The sequence below is a fragment of the Epinephelus lanceolatus genome, chromosome 15, assembly GCF_041903045.1.
Source record: "Epinephelus lanceolatus isolate andai-2023 chromosome 15, ASM4190304v1, whole genome shotgun sequence".
Taxonomy (NCBI): Eukaryota; Metazoa; Chordata; class Actinopteri; order Perciformes; family Serranidae; genus Epinephelus; species Epinephelus lanceolatus.
This window is the reverse complement of record NC_135748.1, coordinates 21,067,073-21,089,294: the sequence shown is the minus strand read 5'-3', so window position 1 is coordinate 21,089,294 and position 22,222 is coordinate 21,067,073. Positions and strand designations below refer to the sequence as shown.

General features: G+C 41.5%; 1 protein-coding gene across 4 annotated transcripts; it reads right to left on the bottom strand.

The window, feature by feature from the left end:
• Positions 1–352: 352 nt before the first annotated feature.
• Positions 353–20,895, bottom strand: aspg (asparaginase homolog (S. cerevisiae)). 4 transcript variants are annotated; one of them, XM_078175041.1, is made up of 18 exons: positions 20,415–20,893; positions 16,533–16,659; positions 15,235–15,270; positions 12,573–12,684; positions 12,269–12,394; positions 12,086–12,169; positions 11,151–11,277; positions 10,944–11,056; positions 9,464–9,649; positions 9,250–9,363; positions 9,031–9,150; positions 8,080–8,175; positions 7,167–7,330; positions 5,749–5,835; positions 5,122–5,221; positions 4,960–5,025; positions 4,271–4,330; positions 353–1,544 (listed from the first exon to the last, which is right to left on the bottom strand). In XM_078175041.1, exons 1-18 carry the CDS (start codon positions 20,659–20,661, stop codon positions 1,503–1,505), a joined length of 2,007 nt encoding a protein of 668 aa, XP_078031167.1. In that variant the 5' UTR covers positions 20,662–20,893; the 3' UTR covers positions 353–1,502. The 4 variants fall into 4 exon arrangements, with proteins under 4 accessions (XP_078031167.1, XP_078031170.1, XP_078031168.1 ...); XM_078175044.1 differs by lacking the exon at positions 4,271–4,330 and adding an exon at positions 3,690–3,706; XM_078175042.1 differs by lacking the exon at positions 15,235–15,270 and having other exon boundaries at positions 20,415–20,895.
• Positions 20,896–22,222: the final 1,327 nt, after the last annotated feature.

Genomic DNA, 22,222 nt, shown 5'->3' with positions numbered 1-22,222 from the left:
ACAGAAAACGCTCCATGTTTGGGTTTGATGTATTTCTCCTAAAGGCCTACTGCAGTCACAATAGATCCAATTATTATTCAGGACACATTTCTTCAGAGAACACAAAGGGACTGTGCACACTAAGAGAAATGAACTCCAACAATTGGTTAGACGTGCGCTAATTCATACAGAAAACCATGTCAAATTGGAAATTGCTCAGGAGTCCTTAGCCAGGAGCAGTATATGCACAGTTTCATGTGAGTTTCAGCATTTGGTGCAACAAAGCAGCAATCACAGGAGACATTGATTTCAAACAAGAGATTTATCTGTGTTGCTTTTTCCCCCCACAGAAATAAAAAGACCAACACATCACTTTTACACACAGCTTTTTTTTTTTTTTTTTTTTATTGAAAACAGTGGGACGGCATTGTGAACAGCAGGATAAATTTCAAGTCATTCAAATGTGTTTGCACTTCAAAGTTAAATTAATCAGAGGAGATTCACTTACAGATGTTAACATTAAAGTGTAAAAAATATGACCTAGATTGGTTTAAAAAAGTAAATTATACCAAACAAGAGTGGCAACGTTTAACAACGTTTACTTGTCGCAGCACAAAGATACGGAAAACACAGCATGTTGTTTGTTTTTGATCACAAAAAATATAAGACGAAGTTCAAAATACACAAGAGAGTGCACAGAAACTGCGGGCGGTCTTTATCTAGCCTCACACAATAGTCTGAATTTCTCTTTTCCATTTCAAAGTGAGATATGCGACTCTTCTGGCTTGGTAGTCGGCACGAGAAACAGGATGGATGAGTCCGAAAAGTAACTACGGGTTTTTGCAGTACCTGTTTGAGCAACAGGAAGTGAAGATCTGTACTTCAGGGTCAGTGGACGTGTGCTACAGTAAATTAACATCACAGGCAAAAACATTTCCATTAGTTTACATGATACTTTGCAGCTTCTCCTGTAAAAATAAGCATAAATATAAAATCTGTGAATACCCTGTAGGTTCAGACATCATGAATATATTGCTATAGCAAGAGACAACATTACTTTATGAAGTAACGTCACACTAGTCATGTTCTTTAAGTCTTTTGGTACATATATAAAACACAATTTATCCTCCACCCTTCACTGCTGAAGGACGAATGGGAGGTTTCAGCACTCTCCATGTTAAATACAGCTGAGGTGAAGTTCACCCTTAATCCCTGATTGAACATTCATATTCAGGACGATAATACCTTTCCACATGTATATACTTCTGTGCAACAATTAAACACACACATCTAGTGTTGCCTGTTTTTGGGGCAGCGTACACTCAAAGTAGTGCTTCACAATGTTGTGCTGCTGTGAGTGGGCTTAGAGGGAAACACTGTAAGCAGTGTCAGCAAATCCGAACATTCAAAGTGAGAGCAGCTCTGTCGCGTTCAACAGGACGGTGGACCGTGTGTAGATGACAGCTTGGGAGGAAGTGGATGCAAGCAGCGTAGGCATTCCTGTTGGTTTAGGTAGCGTCAGCTCACAGTCCTGTTGGAGGGACCGTGAACTCGATCACTCCGCTCTGACACAGAGACAAAAGAAACAGGATTAACAGGGAGCACATGGGGGGGATGACTGCTACTGTGCACACATAAGCACAAACACACACACACACACACACACACACACACAGATTCTGTTTACACTTGGTATGAACATACATTCTGGATGATCGGATCACAGTTGGACAGCTCTAAGTACAGGTGTGAATGTGGCAAATGCGTCCTCGATACATCTTAAGATCTGACCGCTCAGACCACATTTGGATGTGGCCACATTCTTTCAACAGTGTGTCCTAGGCCACACTGAAGGACTTCCTCAGCTAACGTCCTTGCTTATCTGACCCCCGGATAATATGTTGGTAGAGTTACGCAGACGCAGAGCTGAGGGACCGTCTCTGGAACTGACAGTGAAAAGGCTTGACTCTGTTTTTAAAGGGATAGTGCACCCAAAAAATGAAAATTCAGCCATTATCTACTCACCCATATGCCGAGGGAGGCTCAGGTGAAGTTTTTGAGTCCTCACATCACTTGCGGAGATCCAAGGGGAGAGGAGGTAGCAACAAAACTCCACCTAATGCAGGCTTACAGTGCCCTAGATTCAAATGTCCAAAAACACATAACTGAAACCACAAAATATCTCCATACTGCTCGTCCGTAGTGATCCAAGTGTCCAGAAGCTCCGACATAAAAAGTTGTTTGGAAAAATGTCATTTGAACTCTGTTTTTAGCCTCATTGTAGCCTGTAGCTCTGCCTCTCTGTGCACCGCGCTCACATGTGCACACTTGCGCGAGACCGTGAGACATGGGCACCGCGTTGATGTGTGTTCACATGCTTTCGCTGGTCTCGTGTGCACGTGAGCGCTGTGTACAGAGAGGCAGTTAGAGCTACAGGCTACAATGAGTTCAAATGAGGTTTTTTTCTAAACAACCTTTTATGTTGGGGCTTCAGGACACTTGGATAACTACGGACGAGCAGTATGGAGATATTTTGTGGTTTCAATTATGTGTTTTTGGACGTTTGAATCTGGGGCGCCATAAGCCTCCATTAGGTGGAGTTTTGTTGCTACCCCCTCTCCCCTTGGATCTCCGGAAGTGTTGTGAGGATTCTAAAACTTCACCTGGGCCTCCATTGGCATATGGGTGAGTAGATAATGGCTTAATGGAATTTTCATTTTGGGGTGCACTATCCCTTTAAATCTGTTAATCACTTTATTAATCATATTAATCATATTAGCCATGTGATGCTATCAGTTAACCTCTTCATTGTGCATACAGCTGTGCAGACTACCACCACAGCAGTAGTCCACAAGTGGCGCTTGTCTCATGATTAACGGAAAGAGGGGGGGGGGGGGGGGGCCAGGACAAATCAATATGCTGTGCAGCAGCAATATGCTGTGCAGCACTACAATTGAATAAGACCGTAGTCATTTTGTGTAGCACAACAAACTTCCTGACATTTGGTTGACAACATGGAAATGATTCACGTGTTCATTTACATACAAAGTGTTGAAGTTAGATCTGATCGAAGCGGTCACTCAAGACGCATTTTAATGTAGCTCTGTCCCCCACCCCCACCCCCATGCAAAAATACTTGTCTGACTGACGTATGCTCTTAGGTTTTTATTTTTATTTATCTGTGTGTTTTGTTTCTCATGCAAATGTACTTTTTGCAAATGTACTTTCTGCAATTTGTTTATAATGCCTGTGCCTGCGGCAACCCAATTTGCCCATATTGGGACATAATAAAGTTGAAGTGAAGTGAAGTGACTTGCGGTTGGACCACCCAAGACGCATGATAATAGCAGGTGTAAACAGGCTCACAAACTGGTCATCCTGGTGTAAAGCAGCAGGCTGCACTGGTTTCGCATTCAGAGGCACTGGTGGGCAGGTGATCAGGTTTTATCTGAGGAAGTCCTGATAGAAAGCAGAGGTCTGAGGCATGCTTAGCTTCAAATTATAAAGTACATAATTGCTTCTCAAAATTAGGGCTGCAACTAACAATTATTTTAATTATCAATTCATCTGGTGATTTTTTTGGTTGTTTGTCATTATTTATAGACTAAAGGATTAACTGATTAAGCATCTTAAAATAAAGAAAAATGCCAGTCACAATTTCCCTTGGATTTACAATGCTGTTCAATAGAGCAAAACTAAGACATACTTACATAGAAGAAGCTCGAGCCTGTAAATGTTTGACATTTCAGTTTTGAGAAAGGGATCAAAAGTGTTTTTGTAATCAATCAACTTTCTTTTTTAAATGTAAAATCACTCTCTTTCAGCCCATCTTTTCAAACCTCTTTTAGTGCATTTTACACGGTATTGTGTATGTGTTATATAAAATACAATTATGCACAAGCAGGGACTACTGAGAACTCTCTGTGAGGAGTCTGATGTTCTCCCACTGTCTGCATGTGTTTCCTCGGGGTGCAAGGTGAACTGGCAGCTCTGATCTGCCTGTAGGTGTGAAAGTGTTTGTTGTGTACACGTGTGTTTCACTCCTGTGATAGACTGTGACCTATCCACAGGAGTAGCCTGCCTCTTGTACAATGCATGCTGGGATACACAGGCTGAGCAGGATAAGCGGTTTATAAAATGGGTGGAGGGACTGACAATGGACACAAGAGCAAGTACAAGCAAGAAAAAAGGGGGGTGGCGGCAAAGAAACCATGCTAGAGAGGAGAGAATCTCATGCTCAAAGTGGGAAATGCACACACTGGGAGACAAACGTTCATCACATCTCATTTACCTCATCATCATCATCATCATCATCATATTCATCAAACTCATTAAATTCACCAAATACTGTCTGAAATTAAACAAAACAAAACATGTAATTGAGGCAATTATAGACAGAGAATTATATCAAGAGTGTTACACTGGCATGCAAATTAAGTTAAAGCCATAAAAACAGAATGAGTGGAAATGACATTCCCATTTAAATTAACGTATCAGGATGGTTAGAGCAGCAGCTTTTTATACTGTGTGTGTACTGTTGTCATTGTAACTGCTGTAGCCAGCTAACTTCTGTGTAAACAAACCAACTCAGTGAGGTGAGATTCTGCAGTAATGACAAACTAAGCAGTGGAGTAGTAATGTTACGTTTTCAATTACTTTAAAAATATTGCCATTTATTGTATGTTTGTTGAAACATGATGAACTGTAGCTGACTCTGAGGAATGAGTAAGAGCTGCTGCTCAGTGGACAGCTGAGAGACCGTGGGGATAAACAGCATGCAGATCAGCATGTTTTCACATCTAACTCTGTGAATTACAGGTTTACTTCAACAAAACCAGCCCTGATGATTGCTGGAAAAGTGGACTAACTAGCTAGATGAATATCAAGACTAACTGAGATGATTTAGTGAGTTTAACGTTCTATGGTTAAACCTATGGGTGCTGAAAGAAATGGAGATCTAGTCTGGAAAATACTGGTTACCTTGGCCTTTTTGCTTATAAGATGAGTTAAATATGTCACCACTTCAGTTTTGCCGACAGCCTGGGCCTGTGTCAGGTGAAGAAAGAGAAAGAGAAGCAATAAGACAGGGTTTCACTTTATAAACTGTGTCATCAAGGTGGAATACGTGTCGCTGAAGCCCACCTGTTGCAGTGCTGTCTGTCCATCATAGCCTGGTTTATTCAGATCAGCTCCAGCAAGGCTCCAGATTTCCAGGCCCTCCAGGTCACCAGTGGCTGCCAGGCTGACACACAGGAGGACATGACAGAGTTATTGCAACAAAGGACTCTGTTTGCCAAAATCACTGTTTTTCACACAATCAAACCGCCGACTAATGAAAGACAAGATGTTGTGTAAATAGACTTTTCCGAACCTGGGCCAGCACAAATGACTATATTGATAATGTTGAACCTCATGACTCAGATGTTTTCCTTTTATCTTACCACCAACACAAGCCATGCTCATCGTACCTTATGAAAGGCGTGTTCCTGAAACTCTAAATTCAAACCATCTCGACAAAACCTGTCTAGTGTCTCATGGAGATAAATAATAGGGCCGGTGTGTGGTACATTTGCCTACGCTAGAAACAAAACAGATCTGCAGCTATGCTGCTGGGGAGCATTCCTACAGTTTGTGTAACAGCGGGACGACTGGTTGAACCTGTGTCAGCTATGTAGGATGGGTCACTGCGATGATGGTTGAGCAACCAAGAAATCTGTGACTGTATATGTGTGCCATTGTTTGAAGGCATGTTTTTTGTGTGCGTCTCACCTGCACAGTTCTGTTCCTGCTTCCTCCAACTTGTCTCTGGAGAGGTGGGCTCCTGTCTTCCGCAGCAGCTTCACAACCTCCCTGTGCCTAAGTTAGTCAGAGGACATGCAACAGAGCTATGTGCTTTTTACTGCATACTATGAGCATATCATTCAGTTAAAATCAGCTGATACTGACATTATAAATTGATAAATCCTGTAAGGATAACTTCAATGTCATGTTTTCAGACAGTTTCATGCCGTTTGACTCATTCACAGTCAGTGCGGCAGTGACTGTAGTTTGGCATGTAAGAACAAGTTCCTTATCCCCTGCACTGAGCCACCCACGCAAAAGTCACCTGCATTGACACTAGTGGTGACAGGAAACTTTCAATAAAACAAAAGGCCTGAAATGGTTAACCACTGAGCAGCTGATTACATAAATAAGAGCTGAGCTTGCTATGTAATAAAGTAATTTACCGCAGAGTTCAAACTGACAAAGGTGTAGAGGTATGTAGAGGTACAGCCAAAGAAACAATTAAACTTGATTTGAAAGACTTCCTGTAAGGCGCAGAGAGCCAGTATCTCTCATCTGTGAAACTGGGAGCAGGTTGGTAGGACTGGTTCAGAGGGCACTCCCCATGCTTGTTTTTTAACCCTTCTCTCTGCCACTCCTTATATGAGCATCCGGCTGTGGTGCACTATGAGATGTCAAGTGACATTCAAAGTGCGTCAGGCATGGTGACCACCTGACACCTAAAACCCAAAACTCCAGTTCTATTAGTGTCGTCTCATGAAATACATTTAAGAAGGGCAAAGCCAGCCAGCATAGGAAGCACAAGGGCAGGTGTTTATGCTCCAATGCATCCCTCCACCATCACAAAGGAAACAGGTCTGTACTTGCAGTGCCAACCGTTAAAATAGGACAACAGCCATTTGGCACGGCTTCAACAAATACAACGTTTTCACCCTGAGGCTCAACATCGCACTAAAACTGAAGCATTAAGCGTGGCTTCTTTCCCTGATAGACATTAACAGCAATGTCAATGAATGACAAAAAATTAAAAAACAGCTTTGGTAAAAATAAACACCGTCTAAACTGTCAGATGACAATTAGCCTAATTAGTTTATAATTATTGCCTGGCCTCTAAACTCCATTACGAGTTGCTCCCCTGGTCTCAACCCCCCTCTGACAGCCGCTGCTCCCTTCCTGTCATTTAAGCAGAGCCAGATTCCCTACCTTGCAGCAGCTCGTTTAATGAAGTCCCCTCTATAGCAGCTATTAACAACATATTTTCAGGAAACACTCGATGGCTGCTAATGGCCAAAGGGGGATTTTAAATGTCGTGTTTGCAACTTCATAAATGATGTTATTACTTTAACAGACAGATGAAAAACAAACACATCAGCCCTTATTGTTTAAAAGGAGGCGAGTCTTACCTGAAGCGTACAGCGTTGCATAGAGGTGTGTCCCCATAGCGATCTTTTGCATAGACTGTAGCCCCATTACTCAGTAGGTACTGCACCAGTTTGAGGTGGCCCTCACAGGCAGCAATATGGAGGGGTGTACGTCTGTCATAGTCACCCAGACACAAGTTACTGCCCTGTGACGAAGACAGACATGAAAATATAAGTGTATCTCTTATTGTCAGCACATCTAAAATTGATCCACTCGAATGTTATCGGTGAGATCAGAGCCAGATACAGCTTCTCCCTATGTGCCATTGAACTTAAACTAAAGACATTATAATAAATCACACAGTAAGAGACAGACTGTTTTCCTTTGGGACGTGCTGACAATAACAAAAACACAGAATATTGTCAGCCTTACCCTTTAATAAACTGTGCAATTTCTGTAACCCTCTTTATTACTGTTCAGCAGCACACGTAAAACAGAGGCAACAAACAAATAAATGAGGAGTAGGAGGATAAATGAAAATCAAACTGAAAAGGAAATCCTTATGGACGAGGTTCATCACAAGCAGCGAGAAATGTACTACACGATTTCTTGTGGGTGTGAACACATCGCATTTGGTAGCAGAATCTGTCGACAGAAACTGCAGGCTAATCCGAGCAGCCACTGCACACAAGTGGAGCCGCATACATACATGTACACGTGACCGCTGGGGCGACTCTAGGCCTGCCTTACCAGTCTAGCCTCATGTTTTGTTTGGCTGTGCGCCTGTGTATGTCTTGTGCCCCCCTCTAATACGGAAACAGTGACCCTGGGAATTTGTTGGTGAACCATCAGGTTTACCTGGGTGCGCTGACCCTACAAAACAAACATGGTGGAGACAAGTCTTGTGAAACGCTGCTCTGATGGCATGAGAGTGTAGCGCTTGGGGTTGCTTACCATTTCCTTTAGGGCTTCGATGGCCTCTATGTCACCGATCTTAGCAGCAGCACATGCCAGCAGGGGGGTCAGGGCATCACGGATGGCTTCCAGTTCCTTTAGAGACCACAGACTTTAATTTAAAAAATGCTACTTGTCTGCATGTGGAAAAATGAAGGAACTTCACCTTTTAAACATGTTTTAGAATAGTCTTTGCATGAGTGCAATCATGACAACCTTTACAAACATGTCTGCACTTTGTCTTCACTAAACTTGTCAAAGTAGTTACATAATCGACTTATTTGAAATTTTTAAATGCGAGTTTGCTTACATAAGAAGGTCACCAACTTTTTAGTCAACATGATCCCAGAGTAAATAGCAGGGTTTTCCGGTCTATCATAACCTGGGTGCAGGGTTTTTTTTCACAGCACCAAAGCTGAATGAACAGGAAAAAACTATGCTGAGCCTGAAACACACTCATTGCTGTCATTTCTAATTGTGCGCTTCTCTGGTCATAGCTAGATGGTAACCCCAGATTTGCGCAAACCACGAGGAGATTTCATGTTCCATATTTAAAGTCATCATTTTAACCCAAACCATTATCTTTCTGTAACCCTCACCAAGTGCTTTTTGTGCCTAAAAACGCGGCGTTGACACACCATACAACAGTGAGACATGAATATTGTCAAGCAGCTTGCAAGTGTTTCATAAATCTAGGATTACTGTCTTGCCATGGCCTGCTTCTATCCTCTCATTCATTTCACAAACTTACCTATGTTTTATTTATTTAGGATATTTTAATCTTCTTTTATTGCAAGAATTAAAAGTTTATTGCTCTTTTACAGGGTGTACTCGCATTATTATGCCATTCAATTGTATTTCTCAAACAATGAAAAGAAAAGGTAGCTTATTGTTTGGTGAAGTAATGGGTAGTTACACTATTTAAAGTTTCCGTATTGGTGGTGGCCTCACCTCCTTGCAGCTGATGCTCAGAGACTTGGCGATGACCTGGATGAAACGGCTGTCGCTCAGACATAGCTTGGCTCCTGCCAAGTCAGCGCTCATCTCACCTCGCAAGTTCTGAGCCATCATCTGGACAGAGTAACACACACACACATAATTATTATTGTAACATACATGGTGATCCTTTAAAACATCCTCTCTACAAAGAATAAAGTGTTAGACACCAACCTTTTTCTTGGTTTCGAGCTCTGTATCCTTCTTGGCCAATACGTAGGACAGCTTTGACAGGGCAGCCTCTGGAGTCATGTCACCACCAGCTATCAACCCTGCATCCATCAACACCTGAGAGGTCATAGAAAATTTGAGATTTCATTGATTCACTTTTACTTGAGGAATTTATCATTCACAGGGTCAGGATTGACTAGTAGGTAACATGACGTGCCTTGCCAGTGGCGTAAGACGCAGACACGGTCCCCCTCAGACACTGGGTGCAGTTGATAATGATGACACCAGAGTCTGTGGCCTTCTTTAGCTCCCCCAACAGGTCAGGACGGTTATCGGGGGCATTTCCGCTGCCGTAGGTCTCCAGGACCACACCCTCCATGGGCGGCTGCAGGAAAGCCCTCACCTGGACAGAGACACACCAATAATTCACATTACAAACTCCCATGATCTACTACTAATTGAACTGGCCTCTCAGCTGTGTGGAATCAAATTGAGGAATTAGTATTCCATGTTATTTTTCCTGCAGCACCCTTTCACTCCAATGCACGAGACCGTCCACTCTCCTAAAAGCCCATCTGGTGCCGTCTATGCAACCAGTATCTCAGTCACTGGTTGGCTGGCACCAGGAGGCCCTATACCACATCATTAGCCATGGCGTATGACTAGAATGGCAGATGACTGAAATGGCAGGAAGGAGAGCAATTAATCTGAAGGTGTTAGCAAGCATAAAGTCACTTGGCAAGACCAAAGCAGTTACCATAAAATGTGGGAAGAAGGTGACATTAAAAGTGCCAGGTTCGGTCAGTATTTTTTGATGTGATAAGCAGTTTGACAAGAAATGTTTGGACGCAGATTACCAATGAAGCTCGCGTACAGCAGAGACAGCGGGCACACGAGAGCCTGGTGCCTAATCAAAACAGTGCCTCATAAAAGGCAGTTAAAAGGCTGTAAGGAAGTCTTGATAGCCGAGCTGGGCAGTGGGAGCAGATTGAGACAGTAAAGTCACTCTCCCAGCAGCTTCTGCAGGGGGGAGGTGCAGCTAAATGTTACAGTATCTATGCCAGTCCTCCCTCTTTACAGGGTGATTGGTCATGGCCCATAACTCCTTCTCATCCTTCTCCGGGCTGAGCTTTGATGCCAGTTTACATGACCGGGAAGGTAACGGAAGACGGATAATAGCACGATTAAATTAAAGTTAACTATATTTTATTGCAGTTAGACAAAACAGCAGTTTTGAGCAGTCAGTTACCTTCGAAGAACATATCTCTAATTGCATTTTAATGCACTGAGAAGAAAAACTTGAAATGTGAAGCATGCTGGTTACATTTCTCATTTACTCCTTTCATTATTTAACAAAATATAACTGGTGTAATTAACAATAAATAATGGAATAGCATATGATTATAATTTTCAGATAAAGTGACCACAAAGGATTGTGCAAATAATTATATTTAAAGCAGGTAATGAGTGTCTGGAGCGCACCACAAACAGTCTGGACATGTCAGTCAAGTGTGTGCAGGAAGCAATACATCAAACCATGAGCTGCTCAATAGTTCCCCAAAGAGAAACAACACCTATCAATTATTCTGTTGTGTGACATGTCAACTAAAGACCAAGGACAAAATGTGAGCTCTGAAAATTAGGTGGTTGTTACAGAGTAAACATCTCTGGTCCATTTCAGAGTCAGAGCGACTTACAGTAGCAGCAGTGATCCCTGGGAACAGCCTGAGCAGGCCCACGTTCCTGTTCAGCTCAGTGCTGACTTGAAACTTTGCAGTAGTGTTTGCTCTCCACACTGTATCCCAGTTGACTAAAAAGGAAAGGATTGAGAAAACAGATTTTAAATGAAGGAAAGTGACATTTATTTTCCACACAAAAACAGACCCGTTCCACCATCAGCTTACTTGTAATGTCCACTTCAGCAGTGGCCAGAGGAGGCAAGTTAGGGGAGGCGAAGGCATTGAAACTGCCGGTATCCACCTTGGTCACACGATTCCCTCTGTAGAGTTTGTTGTGGAAATACAGACCCACCTGAATTGGACAAAAATACATTGAACGTACATTTGCTCTTCTGTGAAATCCCTTTAATTCCACAGGACTTCATATGTAAATGAAAACCTGCGTGTAGACCTGTAAAGATGGCATTGGTTTATCATTACAGTTCCAAAACAGTGGGCCAAATCTTACACACAAATCCTCCATATAAATAGCAGTGTGGGGATGGGAGATGATGATTAGTTGAAATCATGTTACGCCCAAAAATCACCTATGATTATTTGTGTTTTACTTTGCACCCCGATTATCACTGGTTAACCACCCAAAGTGGAGTTGGGCATGCCTTTAATGCACTTGTGTCATGTACTTAGACCATGCGTTTTAGATTGTTTAAATAGGGCCCTTAGTCTTATTAGTAGACTCACTCAGTGCAGTATAATTAAAGTCAATAGACAGATTTTTTAGTGCACTTCAGCCATACATAAGTAGACATAAATAACACCTTTAAGTGTTCTTCCTTTTCTGATAATTGTTCAGTATTGCCAAACCCTGTCATCAGGAAGCATTCTCATCAGACAAGTTATTTAGGAGTGCTTTTATTAGCTTTCACATGCCACAGTGCTGACACCTGACTTTCTAGAACACACCATATTCTCTCAGCACATATACAAACATATAAGGTTATAATATTACACTACTGGTGTTCATCTTGAGTCCCATTTTTAATCTGTCTCTCAAATTCAACCATTCTTAATTTTCCCTCTTTGAGACTGCCAAATTCATTTTCTCTAACAATAATATGGTGTAGGTGAGTAGCATTCATGTCCCATCTCCATTTCCTCACCTCAGGAATAACAAACTGGCCGGCAATCAGCAGCGCCCCCAGCAGGTTGTCTCTGCCGTCATTCCTCATCTCATAGATCGGCACCTGAAGACAGAGCGAGTCTTATCTTAAAAGGGCAATAAAAAATGTTGCAGACGCATTCTGTCTTTTGTTGGTTATATCCTGGAGGACAGCAGCTCTTACCTGTGATCCGGTGAGAATAATTGGTTTGCCCAAATGTTCACACATAAAGGACAGGGCAGAGGCTGTGTAAGCCATCGTGTCTGTGCCGTGGAGGATCACAAAACCATCGTAGTTTTCATAGTTTTTCTAAACAAGGAAAAAGAAAACAAGATGTGGATCATTATAGATGGCAGCATAAATGCAATCACCATTTTTCTACCATATGATAAGCTGTACTTTAAGAGCAATGTCAATATTATAGGATTGATTGATGGGTTTTAGAAGCAGTGAAACCTGACAGTGACATGGATTCAGCAGCAGGTACCTCAATGTCCTTTCCAATCCTACCCCAGTCATCTGTGGTCATATTGGAGGAGTCCAGCAAAGGGCTGTACTCCAACACATTGTAGACTATCCTCTTATTGTCTTTACTCAGCCTGGAACAGAGAGACATTTAACTGTAAGTGTCTGTTGTTACAAAGTTTGATTATCATATATACAAAAAAAATAAAACAGAACCAACAGTCCAAAATAAATCAGTAGTTTTAGTCTCTGCAAGCAACGACGTTCACTCCAAAACACATAAAGGACACATGGTTAAACAAACAATTGTTATCTTCACTGTGACGAATGATTATTTCTCTTCATTGTGCTCTTTTAACAAAGTTGGATCGGGTTCTGGTTACATTTGAGAAGTGAGTTTAAAGAAGGGTGAGGGAATGCTCAAAACCAAGCTGACTTTATGAAGCGAGACAAAGTCTATTTAGCCGGGCCTTCTGTCTCAGCAGCAGGGTGCCAAAACCTGTTTCAGACACACAGAGAAAAAATTTTCTAAGTGTAAAAGGGAGGGGCATGGTTGGAATACTCTTAAAGAGCATGCCGTTTCTCCTCTCCACAGTGAAGACTTAATGTTCTGTGGAGCCTCACCACTGTTTATGGTAAATACAGGCGAAGCCGAGGAACATTAAGTGACTGGTTTGAAATATGTTGAGGGTTATTTGGTGACTCGTTTCAGGTCATGGCGAAAGTCCATGTTTCTTTGTCACCCCAATTACAAGACAGGGAGCCTCACATGTATACATATTTATGTCGCCTCTAAATGGAGTTTAACTCCGTCATCCCGCGCCCCCACCTGCCACACTCCATATAAAGCAGCATGACTGGCTAAACAGCCATGGAAAGATTTTCTTTTTAATCTCCCTTTTAAAGAAACAGAGCAGGACACCCCCCACATTACCACAGGGCAGCCTTATAACATGAAGATAGACACTGAATGGAACAGCAGGGGGACAAACACGCAAGCCCCAGTTCACCCAACCAGGGGTCCTACAGACACCCTTCTAATTAGCTTTAAGTCCACACACGACCCTGGAACATATGTTGTTGATAATCTTGAAGCCAAAGTGCCACTAGGAAACACTATTCAAATCACCAATTATTCATCTATCTTGGAGTGTACCCTAAGGTGTAGCAGAGCTACACATTAGCATACCCGTGCTAAGATGCCTCATAGCTTAAGAATAATGAATGTCTGTGTGTGTATGTGTGTGTGACTGGGGACTCAAGAAGTGGAAGAAGAGGATTGGAGTTGGGGGGGGCAGACGGCCTTGTGGCATTGCCTCTCAACATCACATGAATAAAGCTTTTCAATAAATCAATAAACTAATTCCCTCCTTCAACATAGGCCGGGCAACTGCATACGATCAACAGTACTAGACTTGTATATGAGCCTGCTTCAGTTGATATTAACGCTACGCCAACTCAAGGATGAGCAAACATTAAAAAGTGAATCCAGCTCTCACCTAAATAAATAATTTAATAAAACATGCTCACATGTTCATGTTAGAATAAATATTAATATAGTGTTAGCAAAGTTTTGATATTAGTCCATGTAAACTGATTGCTAACCTAAAAAGGTCCAGTGTGTAGGATTTTAGGGGCATCTACTGGTTAAAATGGTTTACAATATTTATAACTATGTTTTCATTAGTTTATAATCATCTGAAAATAAGAATCGTTGTGTTATCGTTACCATAGAATAAGCCGTTCATATCTACATATGGAGTGGGTCTTCTTTTACAGAGTTTGCAGTGTTTTTTCTACAGTATCCAAGAATAGACAAACCAAACACTGGCTCTATTTAGTGCCATTCGTGTTTTCAGCCACTGCAGTTCTCCTACACGCTTTGCACATGTGAAAGGTTTCAGTTCTGCGACCTCACCACTAGATGCCACTCAATCCTACACGCTGGACCTTTAAGACAAACAGGAAGCTCTTGTATTTGCTAGAGGCGTGAAAACAGTTCGAGGCTCAAGATGGTAAAACTTAACAGTGCTCCAACATTATTTATCACAAGCCTTGTTAACAGATCACAAACCTCACAGTTTCAACACTGCCTGACGTATGGATACTTTATCTTTACCATACATCCCACTGCTGCTCAGCCAATTTTCATGGTGGCAGTCAACATGAAGGGGATATGGAAATTAGTGAGCAAGGGTACATTTCTGCCAGAGACACCCCCACTGTCACTGACAATTACTGCAATTAAGAAGCCGTTGATCAGCTGGGGAGGCCCATCACAAGGGGCTCTGCTCACACTGTTCCACATGCACTTAGACATCAAGACGCTATGGATTAAAGAAACAGCAATAGAGTAGATTAGCCTTGCTTTTCCCAGCATGCTAGCAGCAGCTTTCCACAAACTAAACCTCGGAAATCTCAGCTGGACCACTCCTCTGCCACGCATTAAAGCAGCTGGCTCGTTGGTGACAGAGGTGACATTAGCAAGATGTAAAAATACTTCAGGCAATACACAGCTCCCTGCTCCTGTGTCCTTCCTGGTATTTACTCCTATTGCCAAAGGCCACGTCAGCATGCATTTCCTGTCAGGCAAGCACACCCAATCGCGGGTTAAGGACAACAGAGACATCACACCACTCTCAAGCAAAGTGCAGGCACACACAGTGCTACCAGCACTACAGCACCCGTGATATAGACGGCCAGCATGGGGTGTTGGCTTCCTGTTAAAGCAAGAAAAGCAGTTAAGAGTCATTAAATCCATTGAGGGCAGTGAGCTGCTTCCTTTCAGTCCAACCAGTTAATCTTTTTCTGATGAACTGTATCTTGCACTGTATGATGACCATAATACCAACTGTACTTTGGGGTATAAACTAATAGTCATAATTTTAAGATGCAGTGTTTGTTAATTCTAACATGATTTCACCTATTTGACATATGTCATTCTCTTCACACTTAGTCCTTAAAAGTAGCCCTTAAAGTGAAAAGGACTGTGATAGGCTTCCTTAGGTATTTAAGTGATAGACATTATCAACTTTACGTGTGGTAATATAAGTATAAGGAAAATGAAGAACACTGCATGACAATCCTTACGTTTAATATTAGTGATAAACATTTTGAATTTGCAAATGACAATTACCTTTGTTATTACTGTAACCTGATTTGCATACGAGTACAGCCAATAACACTTACTCACATGATAATTGTCCAGGTACCATATAATTACACTTTACTTTAAATGTTAATTAAACACTCTGAAATATTGCAGTGGAAAAAAATAAACTCCGATCACTGGGACACTGGTAAATAAGATTAATTTGACATGATTATGAAGCTGACTTTAAACGATTTAAAGTTTTTTTTTGGCATCTATAAGATAGCTACTAGAAACACTCTTAAAGTATAAGATACTTACATAAAAACAGAATATGAATCCTTACACTTTGAAGATAGTGAGTATATGGGAGTATTTTTGTTTCTTTGTACAGACATAAAAGTGCATAAAATCCAGATAGATAACAAAAAAGAAATGTGTCAGGAGAGGTCAAGGCTTCTACAACAAACCTCTCCTCAATTTAAGGAGAATAAAACAAAAACAAAAAAAAGGAGAAAATGCAAAAACTAACATAAACTAAACTACCATAATTTCAAAAAAAAAAATGCCACAAAAGAAACACACTGAGGAGAAAACTAACCAATTCGTGGACAACTATCCATTAAAAAGTAAGGAATCAATAAAACACAATGTGGAGAAAAAAAAAACAAGAAGGAAAAATATATATAACATATATGATATATACAATACAATATATAATGTATAACACACATCAAGAAATAATAAGACATCATGATTAAGTGTAATGATCATTTCCTTTTAAAGTTTTCTAAGGAAAACTTTTAAAAAAACTTTAAAGTTGTCTAATTTGTCTGAATGTAGTTATAGCTATGCGCTGACTGAGCAGGGAGGAAGTGTGGGTGCACTCACGGCAGGACCAGGCTGTTCTCAGATCCATAGTACTCATACAGGCAGGTCTGCTGGGCATACAGCTCATCGTGGAGGATGGGCAACTTGCGCAGGCCCTGCACAAAAGCATTAGCTTTTGGGGCAAGTACTGTGGGGTTACAGAAACCAAAAAAGGGGGTTATTGTAATATTTCATGGCTTGCTCTCTGAGGGATTACTGCTCATCAGTAACACTTAAGGGGAATAGGACAGGGATTTGCAGTAAGCTCAACACCAAACATCAGTCTCATACTGAACCCTAGTGGTAAATGTAAGAAATGACATTGTTGCACAGGCTGAAAAATCTCCTTTAGTTTTGATTCTTATATACTCTGAGTTCTCTGTCTGTAGGCTAGTGGAACAGGCACATTTATAAAAATGTATAACATAAAGTGAAGAACTGTGAGTACAATAGGTACAGCACCACTGCTGTTGCAGGAGAACTGCGGTTCAGTGCATGCTAATGAAAGCTGCACAAATTCCTTACTACAGTATCATAGGGAATTTATACTTCTGTGTTGAATCGACGCCATAGATACGGTGTAGGCTCGACGTCAACGTAGAGCCTACGCCGTAACTTATGTCATGTCCCGATGACGCAGACCTCCTGTCTGTTTCTGTAAGCTGAAACCAGTTCCCTCTAACTGAGAAACAACATATGGCAGCTGACAGCCACTATGATCATAAGCCCTGAGGATATCACGGGAGCTACTGTCAGAAATCAAGACTTCAGTAAGAGTAACAGTAAAAGGGGAAAATGGTCCTGCAATCATAACCATAGAGCACACACAGTATATATCCAACAGTCCAAAGTAGACTCAATTCATGTTTCAGTTACTGGGACATAGCCTTGGATTGTTTGTGTGTTAAACTGGCCAACTGAATGACCATGACTAGACATTGATGATCCCATGATGGTGTTTAACCCTAAGCCCAACCCTAACTGATACAGGAAATAATTCCTGAGCAAAGCAATAACTCTGTACCACACCTCACCTCTGACTAACAGGGAACTGTCAGCTCTATAGTTTTCTGTCTCAACCAAGCTCCTTTCTGTTTTGCTCTTTAATAACCATGCACATGGTGAATTTGGACATCTTATTCTCCAACTCTACCTCACTGCATTCTTAAAACTATAACCTCAACAAAATCTGCACGTGTTTAATGTATATACCACTGGTATGTTTTCCTGTGGACATACAGTACAGGCCAAAAGTTTGGACACACCTTCTCATTCAATGCGTTTTCTTTATTTTCATGACTATTTACATTGTAGATTCTCACTGAAGGCATCAAAACTATGAATGAACACATGTGGAGTTATGTACTTAACAAAAAAAGGTGAAATAACTGAAAACATGTTTTATATTCTAGTTTCTTCAAAATAGCCACCCTTTGCTCTGATTACTGCTTTGCACACTCTTGGCATTCTCTCCATGAGCTTCAAGAGGTAGTCACCTGAAATGGTTTTCCAACAGTCTTGAAGGAGTTCCCAGAGGTGTTTAGCACTTGTTGGCCCCTTTGCCTTCACTCTGCGGTCCAGCTCACCCCAAACCATCTCGATTGGGTTCAGGTCCGGTGACTGTGGAGGCCAGGTCATCTGCCGCAGCACTCCATCACTCTCCTTCTTGGTCAAATAGCCCTTACACAGCCTGGAGGTGTGTTTGGGGTCATTGTCCTGTTGAAAAATAAATGATCGTCCAACTAAACGCAAACCAGATGGGATGGCATGTCGCTGCAGGATGCTGTGGTAGCCATGCTGGTTCAGTGTGCCTTCAATTTTGAATAAATCCCCAACAGTGTCACCAGCAAAACACCCCCACACCATCACACCTCCTCCTCCATGCTTCACAGTGGGAACCAGGCATGTGGAATCCATCCGTTCACCTTTTCTGCGTCTCACAAAGACACGGCGGTTGGAACCAAAGATCTCAAATTTGGACTCATCAGACCAAAGCACAGATTTCCACTGGTCTAATGTCCATTCCTTGTGTTTCTTGGCCCAAACAAATCTCTTCTGCTTGTTGCCTCTCCTTAGCAGTGGTTTCCTAGCAGCTATTTGACCATGAAGGCCTGATTCGTGCAGTCTCCTCTTAACAGTTGTTCTAAAGATGGGTCTGCTGCTAGAACTCTGTGTGGCATTCATCTGGTCTCTGATCTGAGCTGCTGTTAACTTGCGATTTCTGAGGCTGGTGACTCGGATGAACTTATCCTCAGAAGCAGAGGTGACTCTTGGTCTTCCTTTCCTGGGTCGGTCCTCATGTGTGCCAGTTTCGTTGTAGCGCTTGATGGTTTTGGCGACTCCACTTGGGGACACATTTAAAGTTTTTGCAATTTTCCAGACTGACTGACCTTCATTTCTTAAAGTAATGATGGCCACTCGTTTTTCTTTAGTTAGCTGATTTGTTCTTGCCATAATATGAATTTTAACAGTTGTCCAATAGGGCTGTCGGCTGTGTATTAACCTGACTTCTGCACAACACAACTGATGGTCCCAACCCCATTGATAAAGCAAGAAATTCCACTAATTAACCCTGATAAGGCACACCTGTGAAGTGGAAACCATTTCAGGTGACTACCTCTTGAAGCTCATTGAGAGAATGCCAAGAGTGTGCAAAGCAGTAATCAGAGCAAAGGGTGGCTATTTTGAAGAAACTAGAATATAAAACATGTTTTCAGTTATTTCACCTTTTTTTGTTAAGTACATAACTCCACATGTGTTCATTCATAGTTTTGATGCCTTCAGTGAGAATCTACAATGTAAATAGTCATGAAAATAAAGAAAACGCATTGAATGAGAAGGTGTGTCCAAACTTTTGGCCTGTACTGTATATTGTATTCTAGTATTGGTACGTTAGAATATTTACTGTGTATTATGGTATATTTTTGTTACTGTGTATATTATAGGTATACAAAAATGCAGGATAATACCGGCACAATATTGGTATTGGTTGGAATCAGCCAATATGCTGGTAATATTGGTACATCATCGGTATCAGCCCATCTGTTGGTGGGCCATAATTAGGTGGGGGAAAAGCGGATATATCAATACTGGTATACTACAATTAAGTTGTTATATGCCTGCATATCAGATATTGGCAAAAAATCCCAAATCATTCATCCCTAATGCTAAGGTTTTCTTTTTTACATTGATATGTATTTTCTGCTTTCTGTCATATTTGATACTGTGTTTTTACTGCATGCCTATGCAATGCCTACAATAACAGTACAAACGTGTGTTTGTGTGTGTGTGTGTGTGTGTGTGTATACAATCATCAAAACTTTTTCTTTATGGAGTGAGTAACTACAAAGTGAGTAAGACAAGACCATATCACACACAAGGTGAATGATGGATAACCTTGACTCCAGCTTGTACCTGAAGTTGGTGGGACCTTTGATTGTTATTTAGCCTCACAACATGCTCCATACTGAGAATGTTACCCAACGCCCAATGTCAACATCTAGTTATTCATTGAGAGAATCTGACGTGTTGCTTCAACTCCATCAGTTGGCTGCCTCCAGTGTGGATGGAGTCCAACTTGCTCTGTTATAATCTTTATTGAAGCTGCTGGCCCTGTTCATCACTGAATAACGGTAACGTTACATTTGTAGTAGTAACTGTTACGTAGTTTCGATTAGCATGTTAACTGTTTGCTATTCCAAACCAGTCACTTAGCTAAGAGATAAGCTGGCCGCGAGACTATTTTAGGATGCACACGCATGCTGTCACACATGGCTTACTGTATGCCTCATGCTCGCACTAACATGTGAACACACACCACACCTGCTAACTGTCTGCTGTAGCTGTGTTAGCCATGCCACAGGTGTAACAGTACACTGTACATGTTCGTATAACCATGGTTACCGTTATCATGAAGTGTCATCCCGATGGTTCCCCCGGTGTTTATGACCAGGACTCGCGCCTCGACGGCGGAAGGTGAAGTCACCGTCTCAACGTGCTCAAACGAGCTACAGCTCGACAACTTTCTCCTTCGGCACGGATGCAGAACATTTCTCGCAGGACCGACATCATTCGCCTCTATCACATTCAGAGTCGGCTGTGATAAAGCCCGCGCGAGTGATGTCAGGTTATTGAAGCTGGAGTCCGCCATGATGACTTCTGTGAGTGAGCCGCGGTGCTGCCCCTTTAAAACAGGTCGTGGAAAGTATTTAAAACACGGTGGTCTTCACGTGCAGCTGTGGGCGCGCTGTAAGACGGTGTAACGTTTCTCCGGTCTGTTACACGAAAACGTGACTCCCATTCTTTCTCATGGGATGGACTAAACAGAAGGCGGCACCATTTTTTATGTGAGTGCTGGCTTACTGTACTCGACTCCTCCTCAACAGGATCCCTGGCTGTAATTTTGCCCTTGAAGCGTTGATGCCGTGTCCACTCGACGTCACCAGTTTGGGTGTGGCCTATAAAGGGCAACAAACTTGATGACAAGTGTCTCTGCATAACTCCTGTGTGTGTCAGTGTGACGTGAAAACTGCCTGACATTATATCTGAATCATAATCACCACACCCTCAGAAAAATGATTTACGACTGTGTCTCAGTTTTTCCACTTTTAGTCAGTCTCCCACTCACGTACATTTTTTCCATAATTTTCCACTAAGGTGGAAGCTGTTGAAGAAGCAGATTAAGTCATCCCCTGCTTTACAACCCATTTACAGTCTGCCAGTGTCAGTGCCTCCTCAGCAGCAGGGCCACCCATAGTGTCTTAAGGTAGAAGCCTTATACAGATTCTTTTGTACCGAAGCTGCTGGTTGACAATATGTTGCACAATGTTCATTATCTTTAAATATAAGCACAGAAAGTATGCATTGTTATTTCAGAGAGCTGTATTCTGGTCAGGGTGGAAAAGCATCCGAGGCAGTATTTTACATGCAGTATCTACTCACTGTTTAAACTGCAACATTAGGTGTGCAAAATCTTCCAGTGGGCCGGATTAGACCCTTTGGCGGCTGGTTCTGGCCCCCAGACCACATGTTTGACTCCCCTGATATAGTGGCTATGCTATTGTAAAAGGTGACATTTCATCGTAATAACTTCATTCTTGATATTTATTCCAGCATAACTATTTTAGGGTAAACTAATCAAATTTTTTGTCACTGGAAAATAGTGATGTATGTATTTTTATTAAGTTGGACATACAAAGTATATGTGTATGCAAAAGATACTTTACTGTAATGAAGTATTATTACTTCATTACATTACAGAGCGACTTGTAGCAGAGTATTTCTACACTCTGGTACTGCTGCTATTTTTACTTTGGTAAAATATCTCAGTGGCTCCACAACTGCTTCTGTTTTGCTTATCTGAGTCAGTTATGTTGTGTAATTAACCCGGTCAGACACAAAAAAAGTTTTGTAATTGTGGATTTTTACTTTATACATTAAAGCACAATGTCAATAATCAGCAAAAGAACATTTTTTGATTAGTATACGTAATTATGTTTTTCCCCCCACCCACTTCGGAGGATGAAGGTTCCACCTAATAGGAAAAATGACAATAAATGGTTTTAACAGACCTTTTTTTCAACAGAAAAACATAATATTATTTATTTTTCATTAATGGCTGACTCAGATCAGTGAATAAAAAGATGCTTTAAAACACACTGCATATATAATTTGTATTAACCTCATCATCATTACTCAATAATCAATCTTTT

What these genes read in the sequence shown, in the direction of transcription:
- aspg (XM_078175041.1), bottom strand. Translation starts at nt 20,661, where the DNA reads ATGGCGGACTCCAGCTTCAATAACCTGACATCACTCGCGCGGGCTTTA. An exon ending in GCCAGTTTGTTATTCCTGAG is followed by an intron (nt 11,278 to 12,085) that starts GTGAGGAAATGG and finishes TGTCCAATTCAG; the next exon opens with GTGGGTCTGTATTTCCACAA. An exon ending in AGCTCGAAACCAAGAAAAAG is followed by an intron (nt 9,151 to 9,249) that starts GTTGGTGTCTAA and finishes TACTCTGTCCAG; the next exon opens with ATGATGGCTCAGAACTTGCG.